This window comes from Dermacentor variabilis, chromosome 2, assembly GCF_050947875.1.
Source record: "Dermacentor variabilis isolate Ectoservices chromosome 2, ASM5094787v1, whole genome shotgun sequence".
In the NCBI taxonomy this organism is placed as follows: domain Eukaryota; kingdom Metazoa; phylum Arthropoda; class Arachnida; order Ixodida; family Ixodidae; genus Dermacentor; species Dermacentor variabilis.
Genome location: NC_134569.1, coordinates 47,310,498 through 47,338,274, shown reverse-complemented (window position 1 = coordinate 47,338,274; position 27,777 = coordinate 47,310,498). Strand labels below are relative to the sequence as shown.

Below are 27,777 nucleotides of genomic sequence, written 5' to 3'. Positions count from 1 at the left end.
GTATTTGCAACGGAATAGGCTTAGTTCGTATTGCCTCAGATATGGAACCTCCCTTTCCTACACCGTGCGTATTTCCAGTTTTTAGCGATTGCCGAACTTACGAGTTGTATAACAAAATCAAACACCCACAGGCCAGAGAATTAAGTAGAAGAAAAAGATTGTGGTCCCGTATGGTTGCGCCTATTTTAGACGCTTTCTTTCTTCTTCTTGAAAAAAAAAAAGAAAAGTTGCAGCGTTTTCTTATATGTCCCAACCTGACAGACGGAATCTTTGAACAACCTTTAAAACACACCAAAATGAGCATGTGACGTTGCAGCACGGTTTCTAATGTAAAGAAGGAAAGGAATGCCCAGCCTCTCTTTCCGTGACGAAAAAGAAAACGCGCTCAAAGATTGCGAAAGTTAGATTCAGAAGAAAAAAGTGACGGGGCAGGAAGGCAACGGACATCGATGAAGCCCAGCGCGAAGTTTACAGGTAATGGTAAGAAGAAAGTTGGAAGCAGGAGAGTGGGGCCACACTGCTGTCCAGTGGTTGTATTACTCTAGGTCTTGTAAAATGCTTTTGCAATCCTGCTTAAGAAAATTCGCTGTCATTCCAGTCCCGAAGGCATTACGTCAATAACGTTTTATTGAGCTTTCGCCATCTCTCCTATTCGCCTAAGAACTTCGAGAAATAGCGAACTTCTCTTTTCACTCACTCTCGCATCTATTATACATTGGACAGAAAATTTCCGAGGCGCAGTGTTCAGTATTTCCGAGGCCTCGTTCGGAATTTCATTTTTGTTCTTTCTTTCTTGCGAGAAAGTCGCCAAATAAGTATGCGGGAGGCCATTTCCAAAGTTTAACGTTCTTTTCTGGACTGAAACACGATATTGGCATCTTCGGAGCTGCATTCGTCGCATATTTAAGGACCACATAGCGAAGTTTCTTACTTCTTCTGTTTCTTTTTATTCGATCGACTTCCTTTGATTGCTAGCTAAAATGTTCCTGTCTGCGGTGCCGGATACACATACGTACTCGCACGTTCGGAATTTTCCGCCTTCGTTGCCTCGCCATACAAACATTGGCGAACAGCGGCGTGGTACGCTCCCGCCTTTACGAACGACATTCTCCCGTCTCCCTCATCACTCTGCTATCTGCGACTACAGGCAGACGTGCTTCGTCGTGTTCTTGTACAGCGTTCTTATCCCCTTCGCCTTACTCTATACTAGTCCCGTCATTTATACATCTCTCTTTCGTCCTTCGTAACAAAACCCTCACGCCCAGGATCCTCTAATATATTTCTCTCCAGCGCTTGCACACATGTCAGCCGCGCGCGTGCGTGCATGTTCGACGTCACTGCCCCCAGAGACACGTCTAGCCTATAGGCGCGATCCGTTATGAACCAGCAGCTGCCGCAGACAGCTGCCGCGAGAGACGTGCGCGATTCGCACGTGCAAAGGCGCTGTGACGTGCGAGAAAGGACGACGTCGTTCGGGGCTATTTAGCTGTCTCGTCCGGCGTTGTCCACCCGACTTCTCTCTTTGCTATTATTCCCCTCATTCTTATTTCTTCTTTTTTTACTGTCTCCTAACCACCTTTTCACTTCCATCTTGTTCCCTTCTGTGCTTCGGTCTTCCCACGTCGTCTGCTCTCATTCTCAGCCAACTCCTTTTTTTTTTTCGTCTTTCGTCTGTTTGCCTTCGAACATCTACGCTTTCGTTCTCGCCTCCCATTTCAATCGATTTCTCACATAGTAGAAGGAGACCTCGGATGGATTTGAGGGAAGTAGCTCTCCTTCCAACTCTCACTTTCTTATCCGTACCAGCTTCCTTCTTTTCTTCTTCTCTTTTACTTTCCGGCCGCGTTACTTCCATTGTCACGAAGGAGAAAATGTAAACTTCTGTCACACCACCTCTCCACTACAGAAAAGTTGCTTTTCCTTTGCTCCATAACGAAATGTGCAGTCAATGTTCTAAACAGGAATAGAAAACATCTATAAAAGGGAGAAAGACAAGGCGTCAGCGCGAGGCAGATCGGATTTCAATAGTAATGCACGCTCATGTGCACACACTTGTTTGCAGAAAAGGGAGAGCGGGGGAGTGATCGGAAGGCGGCCTGATGCCGGGCCAACCGGAAGTGGAGTGCTTCCCAACTCTTCCTCTCTGTACACTTGCTCCTTCTTCGTCTCGGCCTTGTGCTTATCGTAGCTTCCTTCTCGTCTTCCTCGAACGCTCTCCCTGTGCTTCATTTTATGTTGCTCCTTTTTCCTTTCTCTCTTTATTTACGTTCTGGCGAATCAGCTTCACCTTTTGAAGGACATGCTCGAACACGTCAGTGAATGGCTGCCTTTGGTAGATGCGGAAAGATACGCGTGGAAAAGGACAAAGACAGAAAACATGTAGAACGGCCGTCTCGCCGGCAGTGGCGGTGGCGCAGTGGGCACGTGGAGCACGAACAGAACACCGACAGCCAGCGAGAAAATGTCCTTCAAACGAGCAGCGGCTGGCTTTCTATTCGAGGATGCGAACGGTACGGCTTGCTCGGGGCTGCGCTATCGCAAGCTTACCACGTTCGAGGTTCCGCGCAAGCGTTGACGGATCGGACAGTGCCGCAGCCATGCGGGAAATTATTTTATTTATTTATTTATTTATCTATTTATTTATTTATTTAGTTATTTATTTATTCATTTATTTACAGCATGATGTTTTAGAGCTTCTTGCGTCTACAGCTGCAACGTCCCTCTCACCTAGTATCTCGAGCGTTAAGTTGTCCCTCGTTTTCATTGCCGGTCTTGGCACGCCATTGTGTCCATCGTATTACGCTCAAATGGCGACAAGCGGAGAATATAAACATTTTGTGGCTACGAGCTCCGAATTCTCGCTCGCTGTAACATCACCTGAGCAATGAGGTTGTCATGTAGCTGGGCGGAGCTATCGTAAACGTTGACTCAGCCGACCCGACGGGAGCGTATTGTTGCTCTTCCTATCGGTTTACCACGGAAAATCATGACTGCCACTATAAGCCAGGTTTGTCGTGACCAAGAGCTCCGTCGTGGCTACAGGCCGAAACACTGCCCGCACTCACGAGGTCGTTTATACGTCAAAGCTGTTCGTAAAGACAGGCGTCGGCGATTCGGGATGTAGAGGACGCAATAAAAGAGAAAGCGGCCGGTCACTGATAAACAGCTCTGACAAACTATACGCTCTGTGAACTCGAGCCTCCCATCTTCTTCCTTTTATACGCACGTAACGTTAAGCGTGCGGGAATATCGTATACGAGACGAAAGACCCGAGGACGCCTATGGGCTCTTACGCCCACAGCTTCCTCTGGCTCATCCAAGCGGCCCCCGTCGATATCTCAGTGTCAGCCTGACCGAGCTTAACTGGAAGCCCTTCCGTCGTGAAATGCCAAAGTGTATCGAGTGACCGAAAGCGTCGTCGTTTTCGTATATGGCGCCCTATAAACGAACCGCGCGAGCATCGTCGGGGCGTATAACGACGCGCCCTTTTGCCCCATCCGAACGTGCGGCTTCTTCGGGCGATGGACCCAGCCGCGTCGCGCCGTCACCCGCTCTCCGTTGCCTTGGTCGATACGCATCAGCATAAACAACGCCGTTGGTGAGCAAACAAGCTCGCACTGAGTGACTTTCCTGGTAGCCGCGCGCGCGACCGAGTGTTCATATATACAGTCCGGGATGAGCGTCGCCACCGGACCGGCGTCGGTCGTCGCACCATAATGTACGGGCACAAGCATAATAGAGGCGCATAACCTTATACGGCGCGAAAAGCAAAGGTGAATGAAGACATCGAGGCCGCGGTTGTAAGCACTACCGACCTCCTTCGGTATTTGGTAAACAAGGCAGGTCGCCCGGGTCTAACATTCGCGAAGCAACGTCCTGGAAAAGACGTATCATTTCGTTTACTCACAGCCCTGATTACCGGCCAGAGAAGGCGCCTCTTCACACGACACGAAACGAAGCTTAGTCGTGTGAAATATTGGGCCCCTAGTTGGTCGCGGTATTATTCAAAATGTAAGAGTGCCAATGTTCCTGTTAGTTTCTTTGTTTTCATTCTGCAACACGCACATATTTCTAGCTTGTATTCGTAATAAAGATTTCCAGTTGAATAACAGCGCACGTTCATCGGTTTATGCCCTCGTCCAGCGTCCCGCTGTTACGCGTTTTGAAAGAAAATAAAAGCGTTTCGCCATCTTCGCGCGAACAAAGCGTGCTGTTATGCTGTTACTCTTGCTTAAGAAGCTGTCGTCACCCCGTTTATCTTTAGTTCGCTGGTGGCGTGCAACTAGCTGCCACGAAGGGCCATCCAAATGGCTCATTTTGCCGGTGCGTTTGCATCGAACTGTCGCGCGCCAGACGAAACGCTCGAGTTATCCATGCACTGCCAACTCTGCTTTGTGACGCCGCGCTAAGCCCTTTGCTAAGCCCTGCGTAACAAAATCGGCGACATCGTAACAAACGGCGACGTTACTTGGGAGCACTCCCATTAGATCATATGGCAGTCGGGAAAGATCAAAGCACACAGGCTTTGTGCTGTCTAGGAGGCGTTGGCACGGCGCCTTAAGTGATGCGCTTGATCAAGGATGCCGGGCGCTGTCCACCTTCTACGAGCCTGCAGCAGGTTGATTTTCATTCGTGGCTTAACATATGCGCCCGCGGGAAAAAAGTTTTGGTTTTTCGTGCGCTAGGGCGACAACCATAAACAAAAGCTGCCCGAAGTGCTTCCACAAACATGGGCACCCGCTCTACTACCGTACAAAGTTTTTTTTTTTTCTGTTGACATCAATACTGAACATGCCCAGAGTCACAAAGTGGCGTTGGCTGATGTCGACCGCACGAATAATAGGTGCTTAGGCGGCTGTTTTTTTTTTTTACAAGCACGCTTCAACACGTGAAATTCAATTACAATTATAACAAATTTACAAGGATTTGCAAGCACCGCCGTGATCATCGAGATGTGTGTCTTTCGCTTCATGTACGTGTGACTTGCAATGTTGCTGAATGTTTGTGCGTGTGTGTGGGTAGACGCCGCAGAGCGAAACGGCATGCAGACACTTCGGCGCACCGCCGTAGCACTATAGCGTGCGCAAGCTGCATCGCCGAGAACAGAATGACATGACGATGATCATATAACCGCCTGCTGGGTGCGAGAAAAGGGAATTTGAAACGGCGTGTTGCTGATTCTTCATGCCTTCCATTTTACGAGTGTTCACAAAAACCGGGTACAACGTCAGGCAAATACGTTTGCCTCTATTTCTCGATTCTTAGACGCCACGTTGTCCGACAACCGCTAAGATTGAGATTCCAGTAATATTCCATATATCTTGCTCGTGAGGTCGCTAAGGGCTCTGTGGATTTTCCACGAAAAAGAGAAAAAAAAAATAAGAGAAAGGAAACTCGGCGTTAGCCTCGAAGAGGGTACATCAAGCTTTTCATCCTTGTGATTGCAGTTGCTCTAATAAAGCTGCAGTGAACACTATTACCTCTCTTTCTCCATACTCTCTCACCACCTTACGCCAGCACTGGCTAGTAGTTGGCTAGAACACACTGCCAAAGGCCGACCATTGAGATTAAATCTTCTTCCCTCCCGAGAAAGTTTTCCACCGAACTTTCGTACGCGACAGTATAAGTCACTCCTTTCACTTCGTTGGGATCGTTGCGCGCTTTCTGAAGTTTGTGCACGTTTCTGAGTTCACCTGGCACGTCAAGGGTGGCGCTTTGCGCTGATGGCCGAGGTCCGCTAACTAAGCGTGACCTGAGGCTGTGCACAAGAAGACACAAAGAAAAAACAAAGACGACATAGTGCGGAACGATAGGACAAGATGAAAAAGAAAACCGCTTACCGGAAAGTCCTGCCTTAATCACCATGCCATATCAGGTCGATTAACAATCGATTAACCCAGCCGCCGAATGGCTCGCCTTCGAAGACGTGATCTGGGTGCCGAAAAAACGGGGTGGCTTGTAAGTGTAGCGAGCGCACCTAACAGGTCTGCTGCACCCCGCCCGTGCCTCTAGTGAGACACGAGTCCCTGAACGCTTGCTGCAGTCAAACGTAGTAAACGATCGCATCGCTAATCACATTAACGTATAGAAATAGCACACATACGCAGAGAGAAAGAGAAGCAGGCTAACGAGGTATACACGTTGGCCTCGTGACAAGAAAACCTCGCTTTTGTTACTTGTGGAGTTCCTCGGGGCAACGTTCCGTCACCGTCTGCTCGCTATAGCCGGTCTACCTCGGTACGACATAACTATCGAATAGATGTCGCAACGTTCAAGCTAATAAATCAGACATACTTACACTCGGATATTGTCACGTAGCTACGACGATGCGCAGACGTCTAGTCAAGAGGGCAGACAGAGCTCTAAAGTTGCTGAACTCTAGGTGCCCGAACTTGGACTGCTTGTACACTCAAAGAAAGTTGAAAAAGAAGAAAGAAAAAAAGAACTCGGCGGTGACGATTGCGGCCTCCACGGTCGTCGGTCTTGGAATCGAATGACACCAATTTCGCACGCACGCTGTTTATACCTGAGTCAACGTGCGCAGCGTTTGCGACCAAGCAAATACTATAACGCGCCAGAATCATCTATGACCACGCCTATATAAACTGACAAGAAGGGCCCGTCTTTCCGGAAAAGAACGACGGGCGCTCACGATTCATGAGTTAGCGCGAGCGTGCTCTCGATCGCGCAGACACAGACGGGAAAACAAACCTGCGCAGCGATAGCGAATTATACAGCGAATTATCGAGTCTGCGAATGAAACTTAAGTGGCAACATGCTGCATCTTTAAGGGATACATCTCGTGCGAACCTGATCGACCCGTTCGAAATAGTAACAATAAGAACTGTTCATTTCATACTCTCTAATTACCGCCGCCACGCATGCGTAACTTCAATAAAACCCAGTCTAACATTTATCTCATCTCGCCGTAAGATATTTTGTTTAGAAAACTTTCTCACTATCTATTACCACCACGGTAAGCGTGGTGGTTTTGAATAGGGATGAAGTGTACAGCACTACACCAGGACAACGGCACAAGAAGGAACGTCAGACACGAAACCTGGTGTTGCGCTACACCTCGTCCCAATACGACATCACTGGCCAACATCCTCATATAGCCATGCGGCGTCGTAAGCAGTCTCTCCTCCCGATCGCATTTTACAATGACTACATCATCCTCACAAATTCAGCATTCCACTTGTGCGCAACTCATACTTCTTTTTTTTTTTTTTTGCACTCTCGCAGTGCAATGCGAAGGTGTACGTGGAACCAACTTCTCGCGTCGACTGTAACAGTTCCAGGTCACAACTAATTTATTATGTGTTTAACTAACAATGTATAATAGACGATTTATGCTATGCGCTCAAGTATAACGACGCTGAGATAATGTGCATGAAATAAAAAAGTAATACCTCAACGCTTTCTCCTTTTAAGCAGCAACGTCGCGGAACACGTTTCCGGCGTATTTTCGGCTTGGAGTCGTCTTTAATCTGTGTACTCATTTCACGCCGAACGACAACCCCACTGCAGTCTCAGCCAAAGTGCATTACGGGTGGTTAAGGGCAGGCGCAGATGTCTCTCTTCGTAGACATTTAGATTACGATAACTATATGTGGTAATCATGCGGCATAGAATGGACGCCTAGACGAAGAGCGACGGCACGCTGAGGATACATCTGAAGTACGCCAGAAATACATCGGAAATAGGTGGGTCCGAATTACGACTAGAATACGTCACACATAAGCCGAAAATACGTCGGAGATGCGTCGCTAGTACGCCAAAAACATGTTCGCTGTAATCACGAGTTTTACGTTATTTCGTTTTACTTCCACGCGCACTTCTTTCGCGCGCGGGAGAATTTTGAGTCGACATGTCGATAATCAAAACGTGCTTCCCAAATGTAGCGCTCTTCGCCATCTTTTGTAAATGCACCCGAACTCGTTTTTCCATTGTCTATAGCATGCACGCAATGCTTCGTATGCTTCCGCAGGCACGCGTTATCGTAGAATTTCACAACGGAGGTGGACAAGAAAGTACGAATGCTTTGTCAAGTCCGCTATCAGTCCATCTCTGTGGCTTATCAGCTGTGGCCTTCAGGCGCTGAGTACAGCTAGGGCTGCCGGTTTGAACCCCGGCCGCGTGATGTGCACTGCGAGGATAGCGGAAAAAGAAAAAAGAATGCTTGTAATTTTTTGGGCGGGTTTAGTTTAGCTCTAAAGAAGTCTATGTAGTTGACAATGTTCCACTTTCCTCCTTTACGCTATCTTTCGCAACCCTCAATGAATATCTCGAGAGGAAAAACCCTGTCAACTGTACTATAATGTCTTATGTAACGGTCTTTCAAAGCTTATTGGAGTACGTATATAAACAAAACCACAAATTTTACGCGGCAGAGGATATGTCTCATCCTGCTGAAAAATGCGTACTTCAGCTGCGAAATACGTGAAATCGTTCGCGCGCGCGAGAAGCCCGCCAAAACACGAACACGACAGAATGTCGTCTGCTGGGCTAGTATACGCTAGTTTGTCAAGGTCTTATTGCTCCACGAGGGCCTGACAGATGACGCGTCCGAGACTTCAGGCGCTGCTCTTGCTTAACCCGCCCGCGCGCTCGGGCACGCAAAACTGTGGGCAACGAAGCGTCTTTACGAATTCCTTTCTCTCCTCCGACTCCGGCCCCTCCCAGTGTTAGCGCGCATTAAAGTTCGGTGTTTCCTAACCAGTCGCGACTGCTCTTTAGTCAAGGAGGGCGCGGGAGCACGGTGGCCATAGGCATTTGCCAAGACGCGAGCTTTAGTCTGGTTTCTTTCATTACTCTTTTTCTTTTTTCCCTTCTTTTCTCTCGTTTACCAATAACAACGTCCGCTGACCGCGGTTTCCACCTCTTCGTGCGGGCGCGTCTGTAAATGGGGCTGATCAATAAACAAGCTAAACAATTTGAGAGAAAAAGAAAAAAAAAGAGGACTTTACCGATCTGTTTACAGCTTGCTCATAATGGAGCGGAGTGAACGAACCCGTGGTTGTATGGCTTGGGTTGTATAGGAGTGGGGAGCCGGACGAAAAGGGGGAACGCTGTTGTCGCGGCTACAGCGATTTATCTCTGCCTTCTATCTCTGCTTGTTTAAACGACGCAGCACTGTTCGTCAAGGGCATATTGATGCGAGCGCTCCATTCAGAAGGGTTGCCCTTCAGTCGGGTTCACTCAGTCCGCTTCGACTGTAATTCAAGGGTGACGGTCAAGGATTGCGTGACACGCGGATGTTTTCTTTTTTTTTTTTTTTTAGCTTTTCGTTTAGTACTTCTGGGTAAAAAATTCCGCGTGGTAAACAACCATCCATTTAGCTGTATATACTCTCGGCTTACTCGAATAACTCGCATTAGATCTTACAGTATTAGAGCTTACAAATTTCGGCTCAGAAACACGATGCCTGCGAAAAGAGCTAGACTCGAGAAATAAAATTATTAAATGGACAGATAGCCCGTATTTCTCACATTGTGACTGCTTATGTTAGCTATTTTGCGCGCGTTATCAGTAGCACTACGAAGGGTACATTCAGAAATCAATTTACGTGTAGATATGTTTGGGTGGGTGCGCGTGAAACTAGAAATTTTATTTCCAGTTCATCTTGTTTGAATCTTATTTGCGTGACTATTCTGCGCATGGCTGTGATTCTGGGCCCCTGTGAACTTTCCTAAACTTCACAAAGTGAAAAAAAAAAGGGGGGGGGGGTGCTGAGTATGAAGAGGTCCATGAAGAGTATAAATTGCGCGATCAGTTTCATAAACATGATCCACATTCGTATATAACAGTGGATGGGGATGCCGTCGGATGTTGCGACGATGCCACCTCTGAGTAAAGGGCCTCTTCTACTGCGGCGTGTTGTTAGGAGGCCAGAGTAAACAGAACAGTGAATTGTGTCACGAGTTGGAGAAGTTTAAGCCTCATCATCCAGGCAGAGCTCAGCGCCCTACAATTTGTAGAAACTGGTAACAGTGGCCACTCCGGTGTCGTTACAATTTTTCTACAAGGAAATAAAGGAGCGCGGAGGGAGATGGGGGGGGGGGGGGAGGGAGTGTTGCCAACCACGCTCTACTTAGTTTGATGGTGTCTCCAGGATATTATCGTCACTACATGCTCCCGCACTCAAATAATCAAATCAAATTCAATCAGATCACTCATTCAGTGAATAAATCAATCCCCTACGATTTTACGACCAACTACGCACGTGCCATGTGGCTGCTGGCATCGGGCATGTCCCGCTGCACGGGCATTTTGCATACGGTGTTTTGCATACGGTGTTTTGCATACGGTGTTGACCAGAAACGTGACAAGAGCATTATGACCTTTGCAGAAGTAGGCATTCTTCGTTTTGATGAATTGGATAAATTAGACGGATTAATAAATGTCGGGGTCTGAGCTTGAAAATCACTCAATGTATGCCTGAAACGACACTAGCCTTCGGTAAATTTTTAACTATATGTGTATGTAGCAGAGTTCGGACACACGCAAGACACTATTTGCTTAATCTCGCTCGGTTAAACAGTACACGGCGAGGTTAGGCGACCTCAATGTATATATATATATATATATATATATATATATATATATATATATATATATATATATATATATATATATATATATATATATATATATATATATATATATATATATATATATATATATGCAGCAAACAAAGATATATATATATATATATATATATATATATATATATATATATATATATATATATATATATATATATATATATATATATATATATGCAGCAAACAAAGAAAACATTAATAAAAGTTGAATCACGTACAAGCAAACTTCTTTTTTTTTTTCGTTGTGTAGATTATCATTTCATTTGCAGTGGCAAGACGTTGAAAAAAAAAATGAAGTAGAAGACGCGCAGACCGTATGTTTCAATGTTGGGCAGCTCATAGGACGTGAGCCTCTTAGTCATAAGAAACCACAAATATGCTTATATGCGGCAAATAATTGCTTACATTAAAAAAGAAACACAAATATATTCAAAGAAGAGCAACAGTTATACTAGAAGCAATCGTCGATTGGAAAAGCGTGCCGAAAAACCGGGATACAGCCGCAGTGCATAGTCGACTCGTTTTAAATTAGTAATGACGTTAAAATCATGAGTCCTTTCAACGCGTAGCTCGCTTTTACGCCACTTTCAGGCATGCCAAACATCTGGTCTCCTAAAGGGTCTCCTATAGCCTATGTGAGAAGCCACCATAGTTGTGAGCAAGTGTTGTGAATTGCTTTTGACGAAAGTGCCCTGCCTTCCGGAGAACGAAAGCTGCAAGCGAGAAAAGTTTAGCTTTCTGGGGAGCCCTCTCACAGTTTATTACACATTGACTTCGATCTTCTTAAATGTGACTCGGAAACGATCACGTAATGTTTTCCTGCCGGATGTGAAGTCCGATGCCTGCGTAACTGAATGTACGTCCTTTTAGTCACGTACTTGCCTCGAGTGTTCAATAAAAACGACGCTAATTTTATGCAGATACCCACGTCGTCACGGACGACCAGTGCGCGCCTGAAGTGTGTATTTTGGCACCTTGAGCTGACATAAAAACTAAGAGCTCAGCACCAACACGGCCGATAAAGCGAACCATGTTGCATCTCGATCTGCGTGTTTAGGCAAAGAAAAACCCGCCGTGGTTGCTTAGTGGCTGTGGTGTTGGGCTGCTGAGCACGAGGTCGCGGAATCGAATCCCAGCCACGGCGGCCGCATTTCGATGCGGGAGAAATGCGAAAACACCCGTGTACTTAGGTGCACGTTAAGAACACCAGGCGGTCCAAATTTCCGGAGTCCCCCACTACAGCGTGTTTCATAATCAGAAAGTTGTTTTGGCACGTAAAATCCCATAATTTAATTTTTTTTAAGGCAAAGAAAAGTGGTTTTTACTTTAACGAACACGAGAAGGCGGTTGTCTTGTACGCGTCACACTGAAATACTGCTTTCAGGATCTAGCTATGATACTCATATAAAAAAAGTAGAAATTTTGAACGTTGGTAACATAGAAGTCGGCATGCAGCATGACCAGAGACTCGGGATGTTATCGACGGATGTCTCTGAGAACGCTACGTTGCGGATGCCGCTGAATATGCAGTGTCACCGCGCGCGTGTTGTTCGCCTTCGCGGCCCGGAGAGCAAGAAGCACTGAGCGCGGCGTTCTCTCCCACCAGATGGCGAGGAGGAGAATGAGCGCTCCCATCCTCCACTCCGGCAGCAAGTTCCGGCACGGACTACTGCAGCTTCTCATCCACTCCATCGACCCCCTGCACGAGCACGAAGGGGAAGCCAATGGTCAGCACGTCCGGTCGCTCTCTTTCACGCGTGATAATTATACACACTTGCGTGCTTAGAGACGGCGCGATGGGTTCGGACCCGCCGCGGCGGCTATGACATTCTGGTGCTGAGCACGAGGTCGTGAGCTCGGTTCCAGGCCGTGGCAGCGATATTTAGATGAGGGAGAAATAAATTAAAAAAAAACTGTGGTATACTTAGATTTTTATGCGCTTAAAAGGACCCCAGGTGGTCAGATTGATACGGAGACTCCCAGTGCGGTATCTCCCATAGATCGCGCGTTGGTTTTGGAGCGTCAGACCCCGCAAATCAATCAATCAGCCAATCAATCAATCAATCAATCAATCAATCAATCAATCAATCAATCAATCAATCAATCAATCAATCAATCAATCAATCAATCAATGAGAGCTCAGCTTATGTGTGTTGGACTGGAAGGAAATAACAAAGATAGCTTATCGGCAGAAGGAATGACGTCTCAGTCTATGACTGCGAAATCATTCCCGTGCATAGGTTCGTGCTGTCGCACAAGCACCAGGAGGCTTTAGGAGCGGTTCTGAATTAAGCACAAGACGGTGGACTTGCCGCCACGTTTTAGAACTTTTTTTATAAGTACCAAACAGTATTCGTGGATAACTGTGGACGCGTAGTGTGCTTAAACATCGCACAATAAACCTACGATGCGCACCGTATCCCTAAAGTTGGGTAGATGTAATTAGGTCTGTCTCAAAAACCATTGCAAGATGGCGGTTAAACGTATTACTTTTTCTTTAACAATGTGCTGCAGTTGTCGTCACGACGTTATCCGTTTTTTTTTCTTCTTTATTTAGGGTTTAAAACAGCTATAAATGAAGGCGGTCTTGCTAGCTTACTTGCAGTGGTGACGGCTACACACGTTTACGTGGCAAAAAGTAAAAATTATTATGTAGCGTAAGGAGAAGCATCACAGACTCCGTAATTCAAGGGCGACCGTTCTCATCACTGCAGAACACGTGTGCGGAGTAAAAGAGTCGCCAAGCACGCCCAAGTTCTCTCTTCACCGCAAAGCATTCAAAACATAGTTTTTCCTACCATAATTACTGGAGAGAATTCAGGCACTGCGATCGTTCAGCTACCATGGTTAGAAATATGGTTAGTACACGGATTTATCTGTAATCTTCGTACTTGCAACTTCAGACGCCTCATGGGGAATTAGTTATTACGCTATATTTTTTTAAAGCTTCCAAACAATCAGAGTTTTCTAAACACAGCAAGGCAACTTGTCTGGGCGCACATGCATAACTATAGCATATTGTAGCGCTGTCTAACGCTACAGTTCGTTCAATATCCTCGAGTTGCAAAGACAGAAAGGCGTCTGAAGCTCGAAGGACGAAGTTTAGAAAACTCCACGCACTACCCGTCATGTCTATACGCTGGTTGAACCACCTTACTTGCAGCACTAAAAGCCACGGGCGCTCCACTGCACGCTAGTAATTACTGTAGGAAACTCTGCCGTTCGAAGGGAAAAGTGCGGCATGCAACCGCTCTTTCTGACCATATGTCTCGACACGCAGCCAAGCTGGACGAGAAGGCGTCCCAGCTGCACACTATCGCGTCCCTGCGCGTGTTGCTGGACGCGACCAAGCCCGGCGGCGAGGGCCAGTCCTCCTCGGGCGTGGCCAATGGCGGTCCCCCCCCGGCCCCCATCGGGGGCTGCCCTCGGGGGGGAACCCAGGATGGCAGCAGCGGCTCCGCCGAGACGCGCCTCACCAGCCTCAGCAACAGCGATGCCCTCGTGCGCGTCGACTCCGTCTCGAACCTACAGGTACGTGACCTCCACAATCAATCAATCAATCAATCAATCAATCAATCAATCAATCAATCAATCAATCAATCAATCAATCAATCAATCAATCAATCAATCAATCAATCAATCAATCGGTGGGCCTGTCTCTCGATCGGTCTGTCGCACTCTCTCTCTGTCGAGAACAAAGGCCACGAAACTGATGCACAGACTTCACTTAAGAGCAGCATGTTTCATTGTGTTTTTGTTGGCTCCAGCACAGGACCAGTGTCTCAGTTACTCGGACATACCGACGGGCAGTTAGGCCAAGCCTCAGTTGCGCGGCCTAACGTAGTTAAGCCAAGTTACGCAAACCTTTTTAATCAGTCAACTGTGAGCCAACAAGAGAAGTCGCGACTCGGAACCAACTTTTCGTCAAGGGAAGCTGTCTTCGTCAGGGCGGGACTTGCGCTTTCAGGGCAAACCACGCCAGGGCAAGTTCCTCTATCGAAGCGTTGGCACTGTGGACTGAGGCTTCTCTTGTTCGTCCCCGCTTGATTAATCTTCAAATGCCAAACAAGTATCTAACATTATGTCATATCTATGCGAAATAGGAAGGTTGCGTAGATCCCACGTTGCAAGAAAAGGCTTGTTTACGTTAATTGATATGTGTAATGTCATTCACAACTGGACGGGCGATTATATAAGCAACTTCTGAATGAGAAACAACTGGAAGCTGACTCTGGCAAACGTGGTCGCGGGCTTCATTGGAGTAGCTGGCGCTTAATATTCTAGGATTCGGAGCAGAAAGGCCACTCAATCAATGAACAAAGCAATCAAAGAACTTACTAAATTCCTTCTTTGAAGCTATAAACACGACGCAAATAACAAAGAACACAAAAAGTGCTCGCGCACCGGTAGTTTACTTAAGGATAATGGCCCATATGTATCATAATAATGACCTATGTAATATGTATCGCGTTACTGCTTCATGTATAACAGTGCTTTATGTAACAGCGTGTGTAACATATTGTTCTCGGCGCACCACAAGGACAAGTAAACTATAGATGTATATAGGCACGATAAAACGGCGCGGGCGTGGCATGTGCAGAGCGACTCGTCCATAACGTCCAACCTGAGCGAGAAGATGGCGGCGGCGAGCGGAGGCGGCGTGGCCATCCTCCACCAGCGGCCGGCACCCATACAGGAGTCCATCGAAACGGCCAGCCTGCCGGCCGCCGGTGACACCATCGCCACAGCTCTTCCGGACTCCGGTTACAACAGCGCCACAGCAGCGCAGGCCGTGGTAAGTGTATACAGCATGCTCGTTTCATGCGGGTGTACGATACGTGTACGCAAACGCACACAAACTTGAAGACCGTCCCCATCGCTCGTCGGCCCACAAAGCTATGAAGGCTCTTTTGTCTTTCTTGAGGGCGACTGGCCTATGTGAACGTCTTTGACTCGCTCAGGCGTGCGTGCGCGAGCTCACCGCAGCATTCCTCCCCCTCCCCTCCCTCTCTCTATCTTATCATTCTATTCCCTCTTTCCCGTCCCCCAGAGTACGGTAGCCAGCCAGACGCACTTATGGTTAACATCCCTGCCTTCTCTCTTTATTTGCTCCTCCTCCTCCTCCTCCTCATCTTCCTCCTCCTCCTCCTCCGCACAATATAGTTGCGTGTTAAGCTAACGGCACATAGTCACCTAAAACGAAAACAGCCCACGCTATAGCGTTAGAGTGCGTCCCTGCCGCTATGAGGGACACACACACGCGGGCACGTAATTTTAGACAGAATACAAACTTCTGAAACGATCTATACCTTGTTCGAACTCGAAGTGACACAGAGGTACGAGATTTCGCAGCCTTGATTAACACCGCGTGACTTGTTGCGAAGCTTAACGGGGAAAGTTCGCCGAACTAAGCGACTGACCCTAGCTTAACTAGGGTCCCGAATCCGAAATGTCTTCAACAATGTTCCGCCGCAGTTGCTGCTCGAGCGCGAGAATATACCTAAATATTAGCGCAAGCCTGCGGTCGACGCTGGTGACGACGTGAAACTTAAGACGACGCAAGTACTCGCCATCTTTGGTTTGCAAAAAAGAAATCGAAAATTGTTCTCACCGAAATAGTTACTCACTGAATAATAAAAAACGGGCGGCGACATTATGGAAACAACGTCAACTCTGCGCCGCTTGAAAACGAAATACCGAATATTTCATTTAAGACTTAATGTTGTTCTTGTTTCTGATCTGCAACAGAAAGAGTGTCACGTATAATTCTTCAACTCAAGATCTATATGCACATCAAGTATAGCAGAGAGTGTGCAGAAATCCTTGCGTGAACACCGAATAAGTGTTCCTGTTCGTTACAGGCGCAGAGCGTGCGCCTTAGAAATGTGTTTTTCAACCGTCACACATGTGGTTGAGAGGGTATCTGCTCATAGGCGCGCATAGATCTTCAGCGATCTTCCGGCGTGTGCCTCGCGGAACACTTGAAAAGTGCGTGAACGTGCGTGTCCGCGATACACGCAGCAGGCGACCAAGGAGCTTCCCCCGGACACGATCGAGGAGACCAACGAACCGCTGAGTGTCGCCTGGCCGGACACGTGGCGCGAGCGGTTCAACTACGTCGTCTTGGCGCCCATCATCTTCCCGCTCTGGCTCACCATGCCCGACGTACGCAGGCCGGTGAGTGTGCGCATCACTAGCCTCCTCTGGGGTCTGCGGATAGCATATATAGTAGCGAAATTGGACGAGGCTGGCTCACTTTATTTCTACTCACATCTTAGCCCCTGCAGCATTTGAAGGGTAGCGAATGGGATGGTCGTGTGATTGACCTCTCTGCCTTTCCTTTCTTTTCCTCTCTCTCTACCTCGCTCACTCAGACTAGCGTCCTGGGGGGGGGGGGGGGGAGGTAGGGAGGGCTAATATGTAAGTGTTCACCTAGTGGACATGTCCATTTCGTCTGCTGAATGAAAGTGTCCATCTCCACTAGACGGACACTTAGAGAATACTCCCCACCCAACTTCCCCCCGCCCTGTTTGCTATTCTACAGCATGAACCAGGGAATGAGGGTATACAATTGGAGAGACAAGGCTGATAGTGAAAACAGCACGCTCAAGAGAGAGAAAGATAAGAAAGGCTGGGAGGTCAACCAGATACGAGTCTCCGGCTTGCTACCCTGCACTGAAGGGGGTGGGGTGAATAGAGGTTTGCTAGAGGGCAAAGATAAAGAGATAAAAAAGAAGACGCACAGTTCGGCTATGGGCATTTACTCGGGCATGTCGATTTCAGGAACTGGATCTTTGGGCGCCAGCTGCTTAACCTAGACAGTGTCTACACGGGCAAACGCCCTGCATAGTGGAGGCTGAGTTGCTCGCGTAATTCGCTCCTAAACAGGTCGCGTCATCGAAACCAGTAAGAGTTGTCACAAGACGATTACAATAAGGGCTGCTAGTTAGATTTAGGTGCACGATAAAGAACCCTGGATGGACAAAATTAGTCCGAGAGCCCCCACTACGGCGTACGTCAGAACCAGGTCGTTGTTTCGGCGTTTAATACCCTAAAATTTAATTTTAATTCTTTGTACTAGTCAACTTAACTATACTACGAAGCAAAAAGGGAGAACTTTCCCCTGGCGACTGGTGTCAATTTCGCATCTAAGGCTTTTTTCCGCCAAGAGTGGGCGCACGAGATGCAATTGCCAGGATATCCAATACTATCAGGATGCTCAAAAGTTCACAAGAGATCAACTATATTGGAACTTGCAAAAGTCCTTGCTGTTTCTCACGCCATTTGTCCCCCTCTATTACGCTGGCAATCTCTCTTTTTGCCTTTTCTTTTTTCGCCATTGCGGTCTACGTTTTAAGTCAATGCGGAACTTGTCCCGACTTTCAATAAGCACCATTCATATATGCACGAGGCTGCGAGACGTACTCCCGACCAGTGCCTTTCAGCGTGCATAGTGCGCGCTGCAAAAGACAACCGAACAGCACTCGCTGTACGCATACTGCACTCGTAATTCCCTTCGGGTTTCGAGCGTAAAGTGGTAACCCACTCGAACTACGCATAGCACAATTTTTTATTGAAGCCCTCTCGAAGTTTCGAAACATGCAGGTCGCTTTGTGCCTGACACAGCTTCACGCGTCGACGCGCGGTAGTACTTTATTTTATTTGTTTACGACATTGTAAACGAATGTAAACAGTACATTTACTAGATGTTGCTCTCTAGGGAGGGGGGGGGGTGGTGCCGTTGGGGTGGAAGGCGGTAGTATTGGGGTGGGAGCCACCGAACGACAATCTGCGTAATGCACGAGCCCACTGTTGGTCATGCTTGACCTGCAACAAGGCTTGGGATGCGTGATTCTCTGCGACAAAGAAATACATAAATAAATAAATAAAAATAAATAAATAAGAAAATGCGCTAGCAGCAGCAGCATCAGCAGTAGCGACATAAGCAGGACAACAAAGGAGGGAAGCTCCGGAAGCCCCACAGAGAACGCGCGCGCGCGACGCGCGAGAGCTGCATGAGAAGCTGCGGCGCAAACCGAATGCATAATTTAACGCCGCTCGCCTAGTCCTCACCACACGGAGAACGCCGCCGGCGCTATCTACCATATTATAAAGGGGGACAAAAACTTTTTTTTTTCTCACTTTCTGCGTCTCGCTGTCGAAAGCGCGCGCGCGCGCGCAAGAGAACTTTTCCCGCAGAATGTGCGAAAAGTTTCCCGCCTTATTATTATTTTTTTTCCTTCTCCCCTCCGCCCACGCTCTATTATATTGAGGAAATATATTCCTTTCAGCACCCCGTCGAAGGCTAAAAAACATTTTCAAGACGGAAAAGACACGACGGGACAAAAAAAAGTAAAAGCAAGGATGGTGACAGGAGATGCGGAGCCGTACGTGTGCAACGGCGGCAGAATATCGGCATAAGTGACAGAGCCATGAATAAAGGGGTTTCTGGCGACTTTCTCTCAGCCCTCTGCTTTTCTATTCTTCTCTTTAAGTCTAGTTCGCAAGTGTAACGCTGTGCCTCGAAAAAAAAAAAAAAGAAAGACGAGGAAGAAAGGAAACGGACAAACGCAGTAGAGACCCTTTTTCGCCATTTGACAGTAGAGCCCGCAGCGGTATCCCCGCTGATGCATTGGTAGGAGTGCGCGTGCCCGGGCGCAGAAAGTGGTGCGAGATCTCTTCCGGAGCTGCGGAGAGTAGTTCTGACCGTCTCGCCGTAAAGCCCCGGTTCCTCGGCGAGCCAGCTCGACGCCGTTTCTCGCATGCAACATCACGCGTTGGTTGTTTCTTTCTGACCATGTCTTCTTCTTCTTCTTCTTCTAACGCTGCAGGAGAAAGTGAAGTTCGTGGCCGGTTCCTTCCTGGGCAGCATCGCCTGGATCGCCATCTTTTCCTACCTCATGGTTTGGTGGGCCACCGTGGTCGGCCACACGCTAGGCATCCCCACCGAGGTACACACATGCGCGCCCTCTCGCGTGCGCGCGCCTTCGTCGTGCCTCCCTGTCCGTTATACTCTGTTCAGTGTCTTCACTAAAAGCTTAGACTCCAGGGAGAACCCTGGTGCTCCGATCGTTCAGCGACCGAGGGAACGTGGAGCCTCACGGTGGAAGTAGGAAACAAACCTAGCACTGCGTCACGCAGGCCCGCCAGCCTTGACAAGCGCACTCTCCGTCGTCGTCGTAGCTGTGCCTGCGGAGTGGGATCGCTAAAACCTATACCGCACACTCTGACGTGCGATCACGTGTTGGGCCGACACGTTCGGCTTCAATCGTGCTGTCCGCGATGCTCTCCCCAAATTCATTCCTTGCTACGCGCGTGGAAACGATGGCTGGAGCGTGAATTATTCGAATCAGCGTACTTGTAGCTTCAGACGTTCTTGCGGTTTTGTCTAGTACGCTTCATTTGACTTTATTCGCCTAACTTTTTAAGCAAATTATTCTTTATGAGCGCCTCAAGGCGGTAAGACCGCCAGCACGCATAATCACTGCGAGCTGTTACATTTACAATGCAGGATTTTGTCGAATATGTATCAGTTTGTGAAGGCAGTGTAAAGGCAACATCTTCCGACGCTCACCTCCTATTGGCTCTCGGAAAGTTAGCTTAGGTTAGGTTAGGTTAGGTTAGGTTAGGGCTAACCTGCAGGTAGTTTGTCCCGGCATTTTGTCACGTGACTTCCGAGCGCCAATAGGAGGTGAGTGCGGGAGAAATTGGTTTCAGAAATTCTACCGGCTGTCGGGAGAATAGACGCTGCTATTGGTAAAACAACAGAGTGACTGAAACCATGAGGCCGAAATTTAAATAAAGCCATTACTTAGCGGCAAATGAATGGAGGGCCTCGCAAGTAGCACCATTCGATGGGCGGTAACGTAGAAAGTCATCGCTTTCCGGGGTAAGTGACCCACGGGCACGTTGACAGGTGATGGGCCTGACCTTCCTGGCGGCGGGCACAAGCATTCCGGACCTCATCACGAGCGTCCTGGTTGCCCGCAAAGGCTTCGGCGACATGGCCGTGTCCAGTTCCGTCGGAAGCAACATCTTCGACGTGGCCGTTGGGTGAGTCCTTTTGTAACCCATCCACCGCTATTGTGCACCGCCACGTCGGAGAAACACATACTGTTTTGCACTGCCGCTCGCCTGGCTACTTGAATGCCTGGTTACTTTTACTTGAATGTCCTAAAACTGTACTCTACTGTCCCAAAAGCCATTATTGTTTTTGCCATTGCTTGCTGTCTTACTTTCCAAGGACATCACGATGCTGCGGCCGCCGGACATCGCAGTTCAATAAAGAGAACCCAATTTTTTTACACGCACGTTTAGTGCAGCCCCTGCAACTAAGGAGACTAGGAAACTTCACAATATGGAACCGACCTCGACATGCCCTGTTTTGCTGAACTGACATCGTCGTCAGCGAAGCAAGAATATGAAGTGCTCAATTAAGAATGTCCCCCTGCAAAAACAGGCTTCTAATGAAATTGTAGCAAATAAAATTCGACTTTCTATGTCTGGAGCTAATAAGGAAATTGGCGAGCGTATGTCGCGTATGTTCAGCTCGAAACACGGTTCCTTAGAAAACGAAAGGAGAGACGATTTTTCTGCATTGCACATCGTATAGTCCAACAATGATGATGGTGACAACAATACTTTCGTAGCTGTGATCAATGCGACACTAGAGTTAATTTGCCTCGTGACAGTCGTCCACCCAACAGCCCATGCGCGCCTTCTCACCAGCTTTCTATCGCAGCCACGCGCTGAAGAACACGCCGGCACTGCTTCATCGCTTTGTACAACTTTATCCGGAATAAACACTTCATGTGTGCCAGACACTTCCTTGATGTGCACTCAGGTGTGTGTTCCAAAGTTCTCTTTTAGAAAGCCGTGTCAACTTGAACGCAAGAAAAAGTCGCAGTTTTACCCGAAAGACGAAGCATCAATCGCGATAGCAAGTTAGTAGACAGCTATACAAAGTCAGAATAGTAGTTTTCTCGGCCGTGTAAACTTGTAAACGTTCGCTTACTAAGTAAATGGACAAGCATGACGTCACGCGAGCACAAAAAAAAAGAGAAAAACACGAACACATCTCCCTCGATGACCACGGAAACTCGCTTTCAAGACGCTGGGGTGTGAAAGCGCGGCAGCAGCAGCGAGCGAACTGACCTTTGTGCTGCCTCTCGCTTCAACGCGAACTACGCGGTGAAAACACAGCGCACACGAAGCTACCAGCACTCGAGGCACTCAGTCCGCATTGCTGGTCGCTTTCAAGACAGGGCCCGCGCGGCCGCGGCATATACCGAGTCATACGCAGCAGCCGCCGGAATATAACGCCATCGTCCGTTACCCTCGCACGCTTTCACTCGCGCATACGGCATACGGCGCGCGGCGACGATGTTGTTGCCCTTGTACTGGATACCGAACATCACGACGACGATGCCGACGGCGACGGCGACACCAGAAATGCGCGCCTGGAGTGTTCATATAATTGCTATCGCAATAAGAAAAAAAAATCGAACTGCGATAAAAGAAGCGAGCTCCGAGAGCCCTTGCCCAACCTTCCGGCTTCTGGCATGCTGTGGGAGGTACAACAGGAATGCAAAGCAAACGCAACATTTGTAATGGTTTTGCGGACTGGGCAAGACCGTCTAGCCCTTAGGTGCTGGGGAAATTCGCGTTACAGTTCCATGCTGCGTGTGCCGACAAGCGGAATACGACAGACATTGCGCAGTGCGGTGAAGTGGTAGTATGCGAGAATGTATGCCGACCGCGGTTCAGGTGTCAAAAATTCATATCTAGCTAGAAACAAAAAAAAGACTAAAATGACATAGTATGACGGAAATGGTAGGCCAATAAACACGCCTATCTAAATACGTTTTGTTTCGTATTTTTACATAAACCATTTTTATGCTAAAATCAGGGGGGCGAAAGTGGTCCAAAGCCGACATTTCTGTTTGTCTTTTATTTAAAAAAATCCATACAATTTATCCGCGCAAGAGTATATTTTTACTGTAGAGTACAGAGTACTCCACAGTACAGCTTTCGAGGAATATTGATCAAGGATTCGTACCGTGGTTATGGAGTTGACAGCCACCTAAAACAGCAAAAAAAAATTATAAATAAAGAAATTAAAAGAAAAACACGGGGCACAGAACTTTCACCTCAGTGCTCCTTTAGGTCATAGTTAACTCCCGCATGAAACAGCTCCGTAGAATGCTCGGGTTTGTTTTCATCAGAGCCCCTTTTTGTGAGTACACACGCACAGAGAAAGAGACAGCTGCACGCGAACGCCTTACACCCCGCTTTCTCTGCAAGCAAAACAAAACGCCGGCTCACGGTTCAGCAAGTCCGTTCCGAGTTCAGTGACCGTGCCAACGCAACAGCAAACGTTTTTGCTGCAGTGTTTTGCCAGCGTTTGCTGCAGAACGCTTAAAGTCGGTCACGCGCACATCTCCTCCCCTCCCCCCCCCCCCAAAAAAAACCAATCTCCCGAAAAAGAAATAAAAGAAGAAAAGAAGGGTAAGAGAATAACCGTAGAGCAAAATATCTGGATTAAAACACAGGGTCTGCGGATTATAGTGCAATAACCTCGCAGATAAGAGATCGCAATGGGCCCTATTTGTTATTCAAGTTGCGAACCTAGCGTAGAGCTCCCTGTTTCGGTATGTCTGCCGCGTATACTACTACTGCTGCACAGACTCCAGCTTGTAAAGACACGTTGTTTATGCATCTAGTCGTTCACTACGAACTCTGCTTTTACACGTTATGCTGAAAGCACCGGGCACGTATGTGTTGCGCACTGCTGCGATACACGTGACGAGTAAAAAAAAAAAAAAAAAAGGACACGCACGACCTCAGCCCAGCGAGCGTCGGTTCCGACACCGATTTAATTACCTGAGTGCCCTGCTGTTCCTTCGACTCGCTTAGCGCAGCTGTCTTAGCACGATCTCGCACTCACTGACTTTAGGATACGGCTGCGCCTCGGCGTGGCTATTGCCGACTTCAGCACAACGAAAGTTGGGGAATGTGAAGCCCGTGCCCCAGCCAGTCGTGGAAAGGTATTTGAACACATTCCATTCCATTTTGCCCGGTTGCCAACTGTACAAACGTGCAGATAAGCTCTTCCCACCCCAACGAGAAATTTTGAAGGCTTGCCTAAAGAGGCGTCACCAATACGCCAGCATCCAAGTGAAACTGACCGGCCAAGGACCGGTCGGATAAATTCTGAAGGCCCACACATATATTTGTAGGAGTGACGGTGGCTTCACAAAACATGAGATTTGGTGAAAGAGCTCAAGAGAAAGCGAGAAGCTCATATTTCTTTAGTTTCCGCGTGAAATGCAGGAATGTGTAAATGTAAGGCTGGATCTGCCTGAGTATGGACCTAAACCCACTTCAGTTTCACATTGGAATCTGGATGTAATTCCAGCAATAAAACATTCGCATGATATAACAGCCGTCTTATCGGAGTTTCCTTAAATTATCATGGCACTGTTGAAAATAAGCCGGAGATAGGAGGATTAACGGGATAACGGGATAACGGGATACGCGATAAGAGGTATTAACGATGCACCTCTTCACTGCGCCAACATGGTGGTTGCGGTGACGTCACTAAGTACTTGCCCTTCCCTGCTTGGGAACGGACTAGCTGGTATTAAATAATTGACTTGAAAGGCGAGAACAAGGCATGGGACCCGATGACAGGCACGCTTGTTAGTGTCTGTCCTCCTATCCCTGTCTCATTCTCGAGCTTTGGCTCCATCACTTCCTGTGCTCTTGTGCGTGCAATGAGTATGCGCGGTGCTTATGTGTGCGTTATGTGGCGCAGGCTCCCGCTGCCATGGCTGCTGTCGTGCATGATATACGGGCCTGTGAAGGTGAGCAGCAGCGGCATGGCCTGCTCCATCTTCATCCTCTTCATGATGCTGCTGTTCGTGATCATCACCATCGCGCTCTTCCGCTGGCGCATGAACGTCGGCCTGGCGATGGTCATGTTCTTCCTCTACTTCGTCTTCATCGCCTGCAGCCTCCTGCTCGAGTACGAAGTGGTGCGCTGCACCGACATCATCAACTACCTGAGGATCCGATGAAGACGTTCTCCGCACTGTGCACCCTCCCTCTCCACCTTCCTCGAGTGTGCGCGCAATGTGACGATGGAACAGGAAATGACGCGTGTCCTCTGCCGGCAATATCCGATGTGTCGCGGGTCTGCGTCCCATACGATACACGCGATTCTGGACGTGCCACACTGGGAAAACCGCCCGTTGCTCCTCAACGATACAGGGGCGAAGGCTGTTCGGCCATACGCTTACAACGCTTGGAGGAGCTCGTATGCAACGTGTGCCGTTGAGAACAGACGTGACGCTACGAGCGAAGAGAAAGAAAGGGGACGCGTCGTCGATGACCGTGATGACAGGCCAGTCATCGACCACGATTGACACAACGCGGCATGTGCTTCTGAGACAAGACTTCGCAGCGCAGAGGACATCGCCTCGAAAAGTCAGGGCATTGGGTCAACATTACAAGTGCGGTGACTGCCGCGAGACAGGTCTCCACAAACTTGCAAAATCAGGTCCTTTCGTAGGGTCTTTAAGTGATGGAAAAGTGCAGCGCCTCGGCGCCGATACGTTAGCGATGGCTTCACGTATCATCATCGTACGTGTGGCGAAAGTGGAAGAAAGTATGCCACCTTATCGCAATGCAGGAAACCAGTACGGTGAAGATCGCGGATAATCTCAAAGCCTGTTAATGCTGCAGCGGCCTTTTGGTAGGCATCCTTTTTATGCGGGCCACTTGGAGGTGTGTTTCACAAGCAACCAGACCGTTTCCTGCAGCTGTCGATGAGGTCTAGGCGTACAACGTGGCACTCATTCTATAGTGTTCGCGCGCCTTTTGCAAACGATAAGAGTACACGCCGTTTCTCTCTGTCTTTATCGCCTCGTAGCAACCCAGAGATTTATCGGCTGCCCACACAGCTGGAGTAACCGATCACCTTGTCTCACGTTTGTGAGCAGCGCGACGCTTGTACCTCTAACGTCTCCTCGCTTGCGTGCTTTGCTTAGTCACTGAGGAGGCGACTCGCGCTCGCGACCAAGGCCGCGAAGAAAGCAAATTCCGTGGCGTGCAGAATGACACACACACACACCAAAAAGCGTCCCCTGCTCCGCTTCCAATCCTCCGTGTGCGTCAAGTGGAAGCAACGCTCGATTCTCGTGTCAGGTCGGGGTCTTCCAGCAGCTCGCTTCCATCTATCTATACGTCCTCTTCTCCGTATCGTGCGCTTCTGTTGGTCAGCGCCACCGCAACGCGGCCTCTGTGCCTCGCTTTGCGAAAGGGGCCACGTGAAACAATGGCAGTCGGAACCGAGCTTCCCTCTTCATCAGTCTGTCGCTCCATCCCACGCGGAAGTGCTTCTGGACGTGGCGTGGTGGAGACGTCTTCAGATTATTACCCATGGATATCCACGAGAGCAAACACTTTACTTCTTCCGTTCGTCGTCCTAAGCAACAATACTAAAGCCATCCGGGACACACATACGAGTAGTTCGGGTAAACCGCCTGAAAAAAAAGAATTATAAGCTTGGCGCCTTACAAGCTGTCCGCAAGCTTTCTATTTAGGATTACCAAGGTGTTTTTTAGAAGCTGAGAGGGTTCTAACATGGATAAAAAACAGCGCTATTATAACTTGACTATGCGTTGGTTAGAAGACGCTGTGTGTTCTTGTCGTTTTGAAGCTGATACGGAAAAAAAAAGAGAGCGATCGGCGCAGTTTCGGGCCATCAGTAAGTGCGCTTTGATATTGGGCTGAATTGTTGCTTTATCTTGAGCCCACTAGGCGCGGAAATTAATAGTGTTTTGCGAGTGTTTTGACATCTTGTTGAGTAACATGTGCACAAGCGGCGCATGTAACGAGAGCGACCCAAAATTAGAGAACCTTGTCCTCTGGAAAATACGCGGTATCGAATCTGAAATAGATCGCATCAGCACTAACATATGTCTAAGGGAAATAGCGTCGATTGTTATAACCGTGATGCTTCGTCTCCGCTTTATTTTGATGTTGCGGGTGCTTCCTTATATACCTTCATTTGTGTTCTTGTTATAGTAACTGGAATGTGCGTTATGCGAAGTGATTACGGCTACGGAAACTAATAGGCGCGATTACCCGCCCTTTGAGTAAGTGTACAGTAAGTACTCGAAACGCGTCCCGCCGTGCCATATATATATATATATATATATATATATATATATATATATATATATATATATATATATATATATATATATATATATATATATATATATATATATATATATATATATATATATATAGTTCTAAAATCGATTGTTGAAAACTATTGCAGCAGGCAAGAATAAGAAACACGGCACTTTGGCGTGACGTAAATTAGTTCTTCTGCAGCTCAGATATCCACTTGAAAGCTGACTTTCATTGTTTTCTTTTTATTTTCTGATAAATCTTTGGAATACTTGCTATATTTGCATCCAGTAATATTGGTGCTGTTGTGGCTACAAATTATACATATAAAAGATGATTTAATAACAACAAGTAAATGAAACACTGCATCATTTTTGCTTCCAGCAAAAGTATTAACGATACAAACCGAGGACCAGAAACAGCACAGCTTCCATAACGGTTTACCTTCGGTTTTTGTTGAGCCTCCGCATATGTGCTGATAAAAAAAAAATGCATCGTGTTTTTCTCTACGCACCTGCGCAGATTGCGGGTTCGTTTCAAACAGAGGTAAAACTCCGACGTTCAGACTACGTACGGTGCGAAGGACTGATCATGGTCATGACCCCCTTCCCTCCGCGTAACCTCTTCTCCCGTTCTCTACTTCCCCTCTGGTGTGCACAATTCATTCGCGAACATCGTTCAAGCATCTCGTTGTAGAGGCGTAGTCATCGTCATTCTCCCTGCGCTACCTTGACTAAATTCATTTAGACAGTCTGTAGAAAGTCTAAAGATGTTTTCCATGAGACAACATCTAGTGACAGCATATTGGATGTCCTTAAGCATTTATGTCAAGTAATGACTTAGGAAGTTATATAAAGCCTTAGAAAGTTATGAACCACAAGTAGACTTACGAAAAGAGACTCCATAATGACTGGTCCAAGCAAAGCTCAGGAAATTTGCATAGCCATAAGCAACGAGTCTGTGAGCAACG

General features: G+C 47.8%; 1 protein-coding gene across 2 annotated transcripts in view; it reads left to right on the top strand.

Moving 5' to 3' along the window:
- Nucleotides 1-26,830, top strand: part of Nckx30C (solute carrier family 24 member Nckx30C) — a 291,052-nt gene extending 264,222 nt beyond the window's left edge. For both annotated transcript variants that reach the window (XM_075680397.1, XM_075680396.1), the window contains 7 exons: nucleotides 12,214-12,334; nucleotides 13,888-14,138; nucleotides 15,208-15,402; nucleotides 16,629-16,784; nucleotides 19,439-19,558; nucleotides 20,524-20,660; nucleotides 24,424-26,830. In XM_075680397.1, the coding sequence (XP_075536512.1) occupies nucleotides 12,214-12,334; nucleotides 13,888-14,138; nucleotides 15,208-15,402; nucleotides 16,629-16,784; nucleotides 19,439-19,558; nucleotides 20,524-20,660; nucleotides 24,424-24,685 (1,242 nt within the window). In that variant the 3' untranslated portion in view covers nucleotides 24,686-26,830. The remainder of the gene's footprint in view (nucleotides 1-12,213; nucleotides 12,335-13,887; nucleotides 14,139-15,207; nucleotides 15,403-16,628; nucleotides 16,785-19,438; nucleotides 19,559-20,523; nucleotides 20,661-24,423) is intronic.
- The last annotated feature ends 947 nt before the right edge of the window (nucleotides 26,831-27,777 follow it).